The 14,900-nt window shown below is 44.5% G+C and overlaps 1 protein-coding gene across 1 annotated transcript in view; it reads right to left on the bottom strand.

The window, feature by feature from the left end:
- LOC109892653 (multidrug resistance-associated protein 1) overlaps positions 1–14,055 on the bottom strand; it is a 36,998-nt gene extending 22,943 nt beyond the window's left edge. The window contains exons 1-3 of the mRNA XM_031831892.1: positions 13,796–14,055; positions 6,676–6,852; positions 5,057–5,182 (exon numbers count right to left, since the gene is read on the bottom strand). Coding sequence (XP_031687752.1) covers positions 5,057–5,182; positions 6,676–6,852; positions 13,796–13,837 — 345 coding nt within the window. The 5' untranslated portion in view covers positions 13,838–14,055. The remainder of the gene's footprint in view (positions 1–5,056; positions 5,183–6,675; positions 6,853–13,795) is intronic.
- Positions 14,056–14,900: the final 845 nt, after the last annotated feature.

Genomic DNA, 14,900 nt, shown 5'->3' with positions numbered 1-14,900 from the left:
TTTCAGAGATTTTTGTAGTTCGTTCCAGTCATTGGCAGCAGAGAACTGGAAGGAGAGGCGGCCAAAGAAAGAATTGGTTTTGGGGGTGACTAGAGAGATATACCTGCTGGAGCGTGTGCTACAGGTGGGAGATGCTATGGTGACCAGCGAGCTGAGATAAGGGGGGACTTTACCTAGCAGGGTCTTGTAGATGACATGGAGCCAGTGGGTTTGGCGAGCGTACAGGTCGCAATGGTGGGTAGTATATGGGGCTTTGGTGATAAAACGGATTGCACTGTGATAGACTGCATCCAATTTGTTGAGTAGGGTATTGGAGGCTATTTTGTAAATGACATCGCCAAAGTCGAGGATTGGTAGGATGGTCAGTTTTACAAGGATATGTTTGGCAGCATGAGTGAAGGATGCTTTGTTGCGAAATAGGAAGCCAATTCTAGATTTAACTTTGGATTGGAGATGTTTGATATGGGTCTGGAAGGAGAGTTTACAATCTAACCAGACACCTAAGTATTTGTAGTTGTCCACGTATTCTAAGTCAGAGCCGTCCAGAGTAGTGATGTTGGACAGGCGGGTAGGTGCAGGTAGCGATCGGTTGAAGAGCATGCATTTAGTTTTACTTGTATTTAAGAGCAATTGGAGGCCACAGAAGGAGAGTTGTATGGCATTGAAGCTTGCCTGGAGGGTTGTTAACACAGTGTCCAGAGAAGGGCCGGAAGTATACAGAATGGTGTCGTCTGCGTAGAGGTGGATCAGGGACTCACCAGCAGCAAGAGCGACCTCATTGATGTATACAGAGAAGAGAGTCGGTCCAAGAATTGAACCCTGTGGCACCCCCATAGAGACTGCCAGAGGTCCGGACAGCAGACCCTCCGATTTGACACACTGAACTCTATCAGAGAAGTAGTTGGTGAACCAGGCGAGGCAATCATTTGAGAAACCAAGGCTGTCGAGTCTGCCGATGAGGATATGGTGATTGACAGAGTCGAAAGCCTTGGCCAGATCAATGAATACGGCTGCACAGTAATGTTTCTTATCGATGGCGGTTAAGATATCGTTTAGGACCTTGAGCGTGGCTGAGGTGCACCCATGACCAGCTCTGAAACCAGATTGCATAGCAGAGAAGGTATGGTGAGATTCGAAATGGTCGGTAATCTGTTTGTTGACTTGGCTTTCGAAGACCTTAGAAAGGCACGGTAGGATAGATATAGGTCTGTAGCAGTTTGGGTCAAGAGTGTCCCCCCCTTTGAAGAGGGGGATGACCGCAGCTGCTTTCCAATCTTTGGGAATCTCAGACGACACGAAAGAGAGGTTGAACAGGCTAGTAATAGGGGTGGCAACAATTTCGGCAGATAATTTTAGAAAGAAAGGGTCCAGATTGTCTAGCCCGGCTGATTTGTAGGGGTCCAGATTTTGCAGCTCTTTCAGAACATCAGCTGAATGGATTTGGGAGAAGGAGAAATGGGGAAGGCTTGGGCGAGTTGCTGTTGGGGGTGCAGTGCTGTTGTCCGGGGTAGGAGTAGCCAGGTGGAAAGCATGGCCAGCCGTAGAAAAATGCTTATTGAAATTCTCAATTATGGTGGATTTATCAGTGGTGACAGTGTTTCCTATCTTCAGTGCAGTGGGCAGCTGGGAGGAGGTGTTCTTATTCTCCATGGACTTTACAGTGTCCCAGAACTTTTTTGAGTTAGTGTTGCAGGAAGCAAATTTCTGCTTGAAAAAGCTAGCCTTGGCTTTTCTAACTGCCTGTGTATAATGATTTCTAGCTTCCCTGAACAGCTGCATATCACGGGGGCTGTTCGATGCTAATGCAGAACGCCATAGGATGTTTTTGTGTTGGTTAAGGGCAGTCAGGTCTGGGGAGAACCAAGGGCTATATCTGTTCCTGGTTCTAAATTTCTTGAATGGGGCATGTTTATTTAGGATGGTTAGGAAGGCATTTAAAAAAAATATCCAGGCATCCTCTACTGACGGGATGAGATCAATATCCTTCCAGGATACCCCGGCCAGGTCGATTAGAAAGGCCTGCTCGCAGAAGTGTTTCAGGGAGCGTTTTACAGTGATGAGTGGCGGTCGTTTGACCGCTGACCCATTACGGATGCAGGCAATGAGGCAGTGATCGCTGAGATCTTGGTTGAAGACAGCAGAGGTGTATTTAGAGGGGAAGTTGGTTAGGATGATATCTATGAGGGTGCCCGTGTTTAAGGTTTTGGGGAGGTACCTGGTAGGTTCATTGATAATTTGTGTGAGATTGAGGGCATCAAGTTTAGATTGTAGGATGGCTGGGGTGTTAAGCATGTTCCAGTTTAGGTCGCCTAGCAGCACGAACTCTGAAGATAGATGGGGGGCAATCAGTTCACATATGGTGTCCAGAGCACAGCTGGGGGCAGAGGGTGGTCTATAGCAGGCGGCAACGGTGAGAGACTTGTTTTTAGAGAGGTGGATTTTTAAAAGTAGAAGTTCAAATTGTTTGGGTACAGACCTGGATAGTAGGACAGAACTCTGCAGGCTATCTTTGCAGTAGATTGCAACACCGCCCCCTTTGGCAGTTCTATCTTGTCTGAAAATGTTGTAGTTTGGAATTAAAATGTCTGAGTTTTTGGTGGTCTTCCTAAGCCAGGATTCAGACACAGCTAGAACATCCGGGTTGGCAGAGTGTGCTAAAGCAGTGAATAGAACAAACTTAGGGAGGAGGCTTCTAATGTTAACATGCATGAAACCAAGGCTATTACGGTTACAGAAGTCGTCAAAAGAGAGCGCCTGGGGAATAGGAGTGGAGCTAGGCACTGCAGGGCCTGGATTCACCTCTACATCGCCAGAGGAACATAGGAGGAGTAGAATAAGGGTACGGCTAAAAGCTATGAGAATTGGTCGTCTAGAACGTCTGGAACATAGAGTAAAAGGAGGTTTCTGGGGGCGATAAAATAGCATCAAGGTATAATGTACAGACAAATGTATGGTAGGATGTGAATACAGTGGAGGTAAACCTAGGTATTGAGTGATGAAGAGAGAGATATTGTCTCTAGAAACATCGTTGAAACCAGGAGATGTCATTGCATGTGTGGGTGGTGGAACTAATAGGTTGGATAAGGTATAGTGAGCAGGACTAGAGGCTCTACAGTGAAATAAGCCAATAAACACTAACCAGAACAGAAATGGACAAGACATATTGACATTAAGGAGAGGCAAAGTTGAGAAGTCATCTAGCCTCGCCAGCTCATCACTAAAAGGAGAGTTGTGGTTATAGAGTTGCATAATAGATATCATACTGGTTCCATCAGATCTTAAAAACTGTCCTGTTTTTAAGCAACCAGCCATGACTATTTAACATTTGATAGATCAACAACACCATAGAAACACTTTTTGTATGCTATAGAGTAGAGATACATATGGTTATTGTTGGGTTCATTTCAGTTTCTAAGCCTATTGTCTGACTAGCCACATTGCAGGCAAAGAAACTGCTTCCAGCCTCATAATTACCTTGACAACTCCTAAAGGTTGTAGTGTGACAAGACAGCACAAACTGATCTGGGACCAGGCTAGGTAGAAACACTGTATAGAAAAATATATATGCTTTGTGGTTGGATGTCAGGTTCATTTCCCAGTTTCTATGCTGCTTGGCCTGTTGCCTAACTAACCACATTGCAAGCAAGAAATGGTCATTCCCTTCTGAGAGGAACCCATTTCCTTGAATGGAAGTCAGTGGGTAGAACTAAGTCCATTACTAAAACCTAACTCAATTCCCTACCTAGTAATTATACTGGAAGTCTGGGGAATTGGGGTGGAAAAATAACTCTGCGTCATGGTGTCGCTGATTACAGCAGATGGCGTGCCTTGCAAGCAGCTCTCATGGTAGGAAGGGAGAGTAAACCATGACCACGAACCGGGGTGAGTCTGGTGAAGAAAAAAATTCCCATACATTGACTGTATATGGGTCGATGAGGAAGAGGAACAAGCAAAATAACGTTGTTTCTTTTGGACACAGTGTTCCTTAGCTTTACGTATGGGAAACCCATACGGTGGCAGCCATTATGGTTCTGTGTCCAGAAAAGTATTGGCCTTGGCTTTTTATTTATATAGCAACCAACCAATCAACTGTAAATATCATGGCTGGTTAACTGTAGCAAGGTCTTGGATTTCAAATCCGGGTCCCTAATGTGATAAAAAAGTGACCTTTTTAAAAATGGATGCCTTGTGTACCTGGTACAAGAGATGCATTCAGTATTTCTTCACCCAAACAGTTGCTGATATTGACCTAAGAGTCTGAGGTGACCACAGGTGGGCCAGAATGTCTGATTTGGAGGGACTGAGTCTGTGCAGCACTTGTGTTTGGCCTCTGAGGGAGAGGGGAGTTATGGGTAGGGGGGTCATGGCTCTGTGAGTCAGCTACAGGAGGCACACTGCCCTACATCCGGCCTCCTCCGCTCCTCCCTCTATTCCAACCCCTTGCACCTCTGCCTTCGTCTTAAATCTGACGTTACACCCCCTCACACAGTAGTAAACAGGACTTTATTCTATCTAGCTGGACCTCCCATAGTGCACTGCACTGCTCTCCACCGACGTTCTTCTCAGCCTGATCCCAGTACTGTAAATCAGTGGGGAGGATGATTTGAGAGTAGAGTACAGTATGTCTTTGTAATCATTGTACAAATTGTCACAGTGTTTATTGACAGAGGTCATGGAGTGCTTTACTTAGCCCCTGCCCTCTCTAAGAGTAAATCAGGAGTAAACGACTCAAATTGCTGCTATACGCATGCACCCCTGGGATCTGCTGTCAGGGAAGCCTCTTTGTTCACGATTGCTCTCTCCATCTACTATGTCTCAGTATCGCCTCTTGACTTATCTTCCTTGACAGCAGATCCTGGCGGTGCATTAAAAATATATATCATCTATTTCACTTGCTTAAATAAAGGTAGGGGGGAAAGGCACCCCCCAGAATCTACTGTCAGGGAAGAGAAGTCAACAGCAGATACTGAGACATAAACAGTAGATAGAGAGAGAGAGAGCAATCGTGAAGAAAGAAGCTGAGACAAAGACATTGGCTGATGGTTACAGTACTTACCACAGTCAAGCTGCGTATGATGGGACTGAGGAGGAAGACCATGTGGTTTTGGATCTCATGACTCCTCTCCAGAAGAATGTAGAAGAACTCCACAAAGCCAAATGAGGCCAGGAGGAACCCCAGCACCTGTAGGATGGACAGACACAGGGAGGGAAGCAGAGTGAGGTCTACAGTACTGTCATTGTGATTGATTCAAACGTTTTGGTTACTGGGGAAACCAGAAACATGCATCTTTAGCACCTAAATGACAATCTGGACTCTAAAGAGACTGGAACTGTCAATCCATATTGTCAAGTTGCATGTCTCCATATTATAAGTATTTTATATACTTTATACAGACTGAAGTACAACATTTAAATGTACATGTAACCCTCTTGGAGTGCCATGTATGCCATCCTATAAACTCTTACGTTCGTCCTGTAAACTCTTACGTTCGTCCTATAAACTCTTACGTTCGTCCTGTAAACTCTTACGTTTGTCCTGTAAACTCTTACGTTCGTCCTGTAAACTCTTACGTTCGTCCTGTAAACTCTTACGTTTGTCCTGTAAACTCTTACGTTCATCCTGTAAACTCTTACGTTCGTCCTATAAACTCTTACGTTCGTCCTATAAACTCTTACGTTTGTCCTGTAAACTCTTACGTTCGTCCTGTAAACTCTTATGTTCGTCCTGTAAACTCTTACGTTTGTCCTGTAAACTCTTACGTTCGTCCTATAAACTCTTACGTTCGTCCTATAAACTCTTACGTTTGTCCTATAAACTCTTACGTTCGTCCTGTAAACTCTTACGTTCGTCCTATAAACTCTTACGTTCGTCCTATAAACTCTTACGTTTGTCCTATAAACTCTTACGTTCGTCCTGTAAACTCTTACGTTTGTCCTGTAAACTCTTACGTTCATCCTGTAAACTCTTACGTTCGTCCTGTAAACTCTTACGTTCGTCCTATAAACTCTTACGTTCGTCCTGTAAACTCTTACGTTTGTCCTATAAACTCTTACGTTCGTCCTGTAAACTCTTACGTTTGTCCTGTAAACTCTTACGTTCGTCCTATAAACTCTTACGTTCGTCCCGTAAACTCTCCATGCTTTCTTGAGTACTCTCTAAACCTTCAAGGCTTTTCCCCACTGATATCCCCTCCTCTTGCTCGCTAAGGCATGAAATTGTCCCCGGCCGGCCCTATATAAACACTAACCATTTGGTGCTTGGTTTTCACAGTACTTCACACTCATATTATTTTATGGCAGATATGGTTGGTGCACTCGAACACTCGCCTGGTCTTGTATAATGTTAATGGCCATGCCATGTCTACTCTTGCGGTTTGGTTTAAGGCTGGTCTTAAGGCTCAGGACTGATTGGTGCAGGCTGGTTGTACTTTCAGGTTGAAACGTTGCACTGAATAACACTACAGGAGCATCCAGCAGTGTGTGGGTACTGGGTATCTATTTTTCTTTCATGACTTTACTTTTTGTACCCTGCATCTGCAAGTCACTGGATGTGCTTATAAACTCAGGCTGGTTTGGCTCATAGAGATAGAATGACTAGAATGGACAATTCAAGTCACTGTTCTGTGATCGTTGGACCGACCGCTGACCATATTGGGATTCTATGGGTTGGCTCACCGTCTTGGCAGTGCAGAGAGTGGAGATTCGGATGCATCCACAGTCATGGCAGTAGAGTTTGAGGGCGTAGAAGGGTGCCAACAGCCAGAGGTAGACGCACGGGAACCAGACCAGCACCGTGTTCTGGAAGCACTCTGTCAGGTCCGGTTTGTCTGTGTACCACGTTCGATTCCAGTCCTGGAAAAGACAAAGATAGACCAGTTAATATGCAGTGTAAAATTAGGATGGTAGAGAGCGGAGGAGTAGGTTTCTGCACCATTCTCTGCACTGAGTAGAAGTAATTTCTTTCTTGACTCAATACAGATTTACATTTATGAAATGGAGTATTGTTCATTGTTCTGATGAGTTCATTTTAGGTACAGAATTTCTCATTCAGTCTCTGAATTGGCTCAACCATACAACTCAACCAATTTTCCTCCAAGCTTCGCCTACTGTACTGTCAACTTGAGGAACGTCAACTTGATATATCAGTCTAACAGTTTACTTCTGTCAGGGTATTAGCCTAGTGACAGATTATTGAGGGCAAGGATTGTTAAATGAACTGCTTGAAGCAGGGCTGAGGGCCAGTCCAGAGAAACTGGACGCTGGTTACAGTATAATGTCCCGGTCTGTGTATCTAGGCAATGGAGAGTGAAACCACAGCAAGTCAACATAATCTGTGCGCGTTGGTTGGAGCTTGGGAGTTTTTCGTCTTTTTTTTCTACAGAGCTGAGTCAGTCCTGGAATATTTTAACCCACTGCTCCACCACGTTTAAAAACTTTCCCCTTTGGAAGGGCGAAGTCAGTCAAAATATTACAGTACATGATGACGATACAAACCCACTTAGACGACAGTGGGATGTATTCTGTTTGTGCCGACCGAAGTGTGTACTGTTGGCCGAAGTTGCCAAATCCACATTTCCAGATTGCATCATGCAAGCCTGCAGCCCCCGGCGACGGTGGGCTGAAAAGGAAGGAAGTCTGACTGTAAAAAGCACCAAAATACTCTTAGCCTCTAAGTGCTCTGTTGTACTCTCACCTCTCCCTGTTTATCACCTCTAAGCCCTCTAACGAGGGGCTGGGTGTCTGGCTGCAGTTTGGAGCAGCTAGAGGTGCCTGCAGAGTCGCGAGAGGAAGTGGGTTTAACTACTACGGTCGGCTGGACTTGTTGAGCAGCGGCAATCCAACATTGTGAATCATACACACACACACACACACGCACACATACACACACACAGCAGCTTGTAGCAGCTGGGCAAGGCAGACACCAAAGGGCATAAGGGAGAGTGACCACAATTCATAACAGCTGCATGTTGGTTCATTACACAACAGCAACACCAAATCTGTTACTATACTAACAAATGTGTTATTAATTTCAGTTTAGTTTATCCATCCCACATGAGGCAATTCTGCTCCTACTACATAAAATACTCCAGATCATGTGTGAGGAAATTCATCCACCTACTGAATATTTTGTCAGTGTAACAGGTATTCTTCTGAAGATGGCTATTGACTCAATGAGTGGGAGTCTTTTTCACAGTCTCTCCTTGGCTCCAATTTAGGCCTGCGAACAAACACTTTTACAACTTTTATATAAGAATCGTAAGTTGTCAAACAAACTCAATAGCTTTTTCTTGGTCACCTTGCTCAGTGTTTTCTGAATTGGCTACAGAAGCTTCTTCCAGACCTTGGTTTGGATGGAAACGGAAGGTCTATTTTTACCTATCAAACGTAGTGATGTGAACTGAGGAGAGAGTGCCTGGACTGTGTTGTGCACCTTTCAGTTATCTGAGAGAAATGATACATTCTGATTCCTTTTTGATATCATTCAATTCTTCACTGTAATACTTTACATCACTGCAAGCATAAATGTGTCCAAAGATCTCAACCATTTGGCATACGGAGTGAATGTGTCAGCTAAATTGGATCTGTTCATTGTCATTTAGAGAATGTTGTAATTGTCTCGACAGGACTGTTCATCACTGCCTTTGTCACGTTTCCCAAATTGCAGAGTAGTTTTGATTTAAAATAATGTTTTGAAAACATGTTGAATTGCAGGGTTTCAATACAATCCCTCCAGTTTGCAGAGTAGGTGTTCTCTGAACCACACCTCTCTTGCTGAATGCAGGATTCTCTACGCCAAATTGTCTTTATCCACAATGCAATATAATAACATTTGATTGATAGGGGATAAAACAATTATCTTTTCACCTTTCGGCTCTTTGACCAGAACTGTTACCAAAGTAAGATTATGTTGTTGATGTAGCCGCACTACTCTGAAGGGCCCCGGGCCCGGGCCCAGGGACATACGTTGCCATAAAATTACTACATATCCGTTATCTATTCTATGTTTCACCTTCTGTAAATGTTTCAGTTGGATGTTCCAGAGTTCTCCTATTCACAACATTCTGTTTTATGTCTTGTCCCACGTTGGGAACTTTGTTAAAGAGGCTGCTGGCACAAGATTAGGTCAGCCACCTTTGTATATAGTTAGATTGGTGAGCTCTGAAGGTACATCGACTGATAATGGCCATGTTTTTTCTGGCTTTGTTGGCAATATAACGGTTATGGCATGTTACTTGGTAGCAGATTGTTCTAGAAGTAGCAGACTGTTCTATGGATGAAATCTCAATTAGTGTTTGCATGTCTATTCCTGAATAAGACTGATATGTGAATATCGGGTGTGTGAAAGAGAGAAAGGGAAAGAAAAAGAGAGAGGGAATAGAGAGAATGACACAGGAAGAGAGCGAGAGAGGTACAGAGACAGAGAGCGAGTGATGACAGGCGATTGACCGATACCTCTCTTCCTGGATCAATGCCATTCTCCAATTTTCGAATAAAAGTACACTTACATCAACGATAGTGTGTATCTGAATTTGTCTGGCATGTGAATAGTAGGTCTGAGTGTTAGAGAAAGAGGGGGGGGGGGGGGGGGGGGGGGTAGAGAGAGGACAGGGGGATTGACTAATGGCTTTCTAGCTGGATCAGGGCCATTCTCACATTTTTTGAATCAAGATACAGAATGTGGAGCTTTGCTCCTATGTGTGCTATTAGGGATTACCGGCAGCTGTCCACATACTGATTGATTCACATGCCTGGCTGTACCTGATATCCCAGATATCCTTACATTACCTATGGTAGCATCACATAGGATGCTTACGCTCTTTGAGACTCCAATTATCGTGCTTAGCGTGGTGTCACTATCCATGCTATCATTCTACATTAGAATGCATGTCCAATACATTGATTCCTTCATTAAGTGGTATGCTAGTGTGGATATTGGAACCTCGTAGCCTAAGGTCTTTCTTGGCAAGGATTATTCCTGTCTGCCTATATGCCCTATGTGCACGTACATAGGTGCCTATGGCTCTAATGTAATTTGAGAAAGGTCAATGCATACTGTACCTTCCTTGTACCGCAGAGAAGTCTACCTGGAAAGTCTTCGGTAACCTAACTTTGAAAGTGAACTTTCGGAAACGTATGCCTGAACTCTGAACTTACTCTACGCCCTGTAGGTTTAATGTGTCAACGTGTGCATGCTGGGACAGTTTGAACTGAACTCTTTCAGGACAATAAAGTCAACCACCAATGAGCACCTTATAGAAAATTGGCAGAACGTTAGTAAAAAAGACAATCCTACACAGTACACACTACTCTGCCAAGATGCATTTATCCCTGCAGAACAATACATAGTCCTGCCACAATAATTGCATGATACACTATATGTACAAAAGTATGTGTACATCGCTTCAAATGAGTGGATTTGGCTATTTCAGCCACACCCGTTGCTGACAGGTGTATAAAATCAAGCACACAGCCATGCAATCTCCATAGACAAACATTGACAGTGGAATGGCCTTACTGAAGAGCTCAGTGACTGTCCCATGTGGCACCGTCCAACAAGTCAGTTCATAACATTTCTGCCCTGCTAAAGCTGCCAACTGAAAGTGCTGTTATTGTGAAGTGAAAATGTCTAGGAGCAACAACGGCTCATCAGCCGTGAAGTGGTAGGCCCACACAAGCTCCCAGAACTGGACCGCTGTGTGCTGCAGCATGTAGCGCATAAAAATCGTCTGTCCTCAGTTACGACACTCACTACCGAGTTCCAAACTGCCTCTGGAAGCAACGTCGACTATTCGTCGGGAGCTTCATGAAATGAAACATTTCCATGGCCGAGCAGTAGCACACGACCCTAAGATCACCATGCGCAATGCCAAGCGTCGGCTGGAGTGGTGTAAAGTAAGCCAACATTGGACTCTGGAGCAGTGGAAACGCGTTCTCTTGAGTGATGAATCACGCTTCACCATCTGGCAGTGTAACGGACGAATCTGGGTTTGGCGGATGCCAGGAGAACGCTACCTGCCCCAATGCATAGGGCCAACTGTACATTTTGGTGGAAGAGGAATAATGGTCTGGGGCTGATTTTTATGGTTCTGGCTAGGCCCCTTAGTTCCAGTGAAGGGAAATCTTAACGCTACGGCATACAATGATATTCTATATATTCATTACTCTTCTGGGAAGGCATTCCACTAGATGTTGGAACATTGCTGCAGTGACTTGCTTCCATTCAACCACAAGAGCATTAGTGAGGTCAGCACTGATGTTGGGCGATTATGCCTGGCTCACAGTTGGCGTTCTAATTCATCCCAAAGGTGTTGGATGGTGTTGAAATGCTTATGTTTCTAGCTCCAACAGTACAGTAATACCTAACAGCACAAAACAATACACACAAATCCCCAAAATATCAGAACGAGCAATGTCAGAGTCCGAAATGGTGTGTATAGACCGTATGGACAGTATATGAACAGAAAAGGTGTGTACAGCAGTAGTTATATAGGATTCAATGACTATATACATATGGCAGCACTATGTACATAGAGCAACTGTCTATAAGGTGCAAAGTAGAGTACTGGGTGGGAGCCGGCTAGTTGTGACTATTTAACAGTCTGATGGCCTGGAGATAGAAGCTGTTTTTCAGTCTCTTGGTCCCAGCTTTAATGCACCTGTACTGACCTCGCCTTCTAGATGGTAGCGGGGTGAACAGGCCGTAGCTCGGATGGCTGAGGTCCTAGATGATCTTCTTGGCCTTCTTGTGACACCGGGGACTGTAGATGTCCTGGAGGGCAGGCAGTGTGCCCCGGTGATGCGTTGGGCCGACCACACCACCCTCTGGAGAGCCATACAGTTGCGGACGGAGCAATTGCCGTACCATGAGGTGATACAGCCCACCAGGAGGCTCTCAATGGTACATCTGTAGAATTTCTTCAGCCTCCTGAGGTTGTTGCGCTTTCTTCACCACTTTCTTCACCACTCTGTGTGTGTATGGACCATTTCAGGTTGTCAGTGATGTGCACGCCAAGGAACTTGAAGCTTTAGATCATACCCCAAAGACATGCTATCCACCTGTATCCGAATACCTGAGACCCGAGCGGGTCCGGATCCAGAATTCTAAATTATGTCACGGGTCTGGGTCGGCTCTGATATGATTGTCACGGGTTTCGGGTAGGTGGATGAGAGAGAGAGAGAGAGAGAGAGCGAGAGAGAGAGGAGCGTGTAGCTTGTTGTTGTTGGCCAATCATAAGTCAGCACAGCGGCAATAGGCTACAGTCATAGAGCCGCTGTGTGTGGCAAAAGTTAGGAGATATCTAATCAATGGAAGATGGAATTAAAATGATGGAATTTTAAAGTTAAAGGAGAAGGACATGCTACAACGACCAAGAGCCAACATGTAGACTTCTGCTTAGTATTCTGAAAGGAGTTGTTGTTATTTGTAACTGTAGGATGAGACAGCGTGTGCACTGCTGCCTCAATTAGCCTAGCTAGCTAAAGTTAGTTAGCTTTAATAGCTTCTCCTGGTTTGATGCAGTCAAGACAGGTACTACGTCATCATGTTGGATGATAAATAACCTAGCTATGGCAGCTATTAGTCTACTATAGTGCGAGTCGGCTTGTTGGTTGCCGTCTCTCGTCTCTCACTCCCTGCTCCCTGTGTCACTCGCTCACAGTAAGGCCCCTCCCCTGCCTAGTAGAGCGGCACCTCTCTCTCCCTCCTCTCGCACTTTATCAGCTCTGGTTAATAAATTAGCTTAACAAAGGACTTTTCTGCTGCTCCCATCACTCGGATCGGACCTGTTCAGGATTATACCAGGTCTATACGGAAAGGGTTTAGTTTTCCTCGGGTCACTTTGGAATGGATCTGTATTTATGCATATCGGATATGGGTGGTAAATCCCCAGGTCCATTTTGGAATGAGTCGTTTTGGACCCATGAAGACTATTGCTAACCTCTCACCATTACCAATAATAGGGAAGGTTAGCATTTTTTTGGGGGGGGGTATGATATGTATGCCTCTGTAACTTTCTCATTCATCATTATTCATGATTCATTCAGGATTATCCATAATCATGGTAGCATCCACATTTTCCATTGTTATTTACTGTAAAAGCGAGACCAAATGACACAATACATTATTTACCATTGATATCTATTGGGCACAAAATAATCTGAAACATAACCAAAACAAACTGCAAATGCATCCCACAAGTTTTGCTGCATCATGTTATGAGTATGCTTGTCATCGTCAAGGACCAGGGAGTTCTGTTAGGATAAAAATAAATGGAATAAAGCTAAGCACAGGAAACATCCTAGAAGAAAACCTGGTTCAGTCTGCTTTCCAACAGACACTGGGAGACAAATGCACCTTTCAACAGGACAATAACCTAAAACACAAGGCCAAATCTACACTGGAGTTGCTTACCAAGATGACATTGAATGTTCCTGAGTGGCTTAGTTACAATTTTTACTTAAATCGGATTGGAAATCTATGGCAAGACTTGAAAATGGCTTTTTAGCAATGATCAACAACCAACTTGACAGAGCTTGAAGACTTATGCAAATAGACTCACTGCCAAAGGTTTTATTTGTCATACATTTTTAATCAATGTTAGAATTTTTCTTCCACTTCCACATTACATAGTATTTTGTGTAAATCATTGACCAAAAATTATAATTACATCCATTTACGTCAAGGGGTGTGAACACTTTCTGCAGGCACTGTATTCTAAATAGATTTCAAACAGTTGACTACAGGTACTTGCTCAAACAAGTGAACCTTTGAACATGAGGTCCATCATGCACTCACCCATAGAGGATCCAGGCCACTGAGTTCACAAAAGGCATCCATCCACTCCCCTTCTCCTTCCTCCTCACTTCTCTCTGGGGTTCAATATCCCTTCTCGGGATGGGCACAGGTACTGTATGAGTGAGAGAGAGTGTCTGTGTGTAAGACTCCTTTTTCGGAAGTAAAATATCTCTGCTCTCAGGTGTAGGCTAGTCACTCAGTGTGTGTCAGTGTGAGACTTCTCCTCAATGAAGGCACATTGTGTGTGTCTCTATGTTAAGGTACACTGTGTGTGTCTGTGTTTTAAGGTACACTGTGTGTGTCTCTGTGTTAAGGTACACTGTGTGTGTCTGTGTTAGTATAATACTGTGTTAGCCACTCAAGTGTTCCTCTCTCTCTCTGACACCTTGTGCTCTCTCTGTGCTCCTCCAGCAGTTCTGAGTCCCTCTCGGTGTGTCCGCTGTTTATGAGTGTGTCTCCCTGTTAGGTGGGTGGAAGTATTTCTCTCTCTCTGTCGCTCTCTCTCTCTCTCTCTCTCTCCCCTCTTTTTCTCCAACGTCTGCTGGATCTTGATCAAAACACCACAACTTGCTACTCCCCCTTGATAGGATGGCAGTCTGTTCCACACCCAGAAACACTCCTCTCCCCCCTCTCTCCCTTCTCCCTTCCTCCCCTCGACACCCGCCCTCTCCCCCCTCGACACCCGTCCTCTCCCCCCTCGACACCCGTCCTCTCCCCCCTCGACACCCGTCCTCTCCCTGTAGTAAAGTAGCAGCTTTATCTCCCTCGGTGACCACGAGGAGTTTTGTTTTTGCATTGACACAGTTAAGTAGGTGCGATTTTCAGAGTTCAAAGTTCATTCCTGGCCCCTTGCTTGTCCTAATAACCTAGATATGTATGTGCAACTGTTTGACATCTATGTAAACAAAGGACCATGGGAATGCCATGAATTTCCTACCAGCATTTAGGTGAGAAACACTGAGCAAGAGCAGAACAAACACACACACACATATATCTATATATATATATATATATATATATATATATATACACACACACACATGCACAGTGATGATTTATGAGTGTAGTTCATAGCTGTGCCATGCCACTCTTGCTAACCACACAC

The sequence above is a fragment of the Oncorhynchus kisutch genome, linkage group LG1 (assembly GCF_002021735.2).
Source record: "Oncorhynchus kisutch isolate 150728-3 linkage group LG1, Okis_V2, whole genome shotgun sequence".
Classification (NCBI taxonomy): Eukaryota; Metazoa; Chordata; class Actinopteri; order Salmoniformes; family Salmonidae; genus Oncorhynchus; species Oncorhynchus kisutch.
The sequence above is the reverse complement of the archived record's forward strand: the minus strand, read 5'-3'. Positions and strand labels throughout refer to the sequence as shown.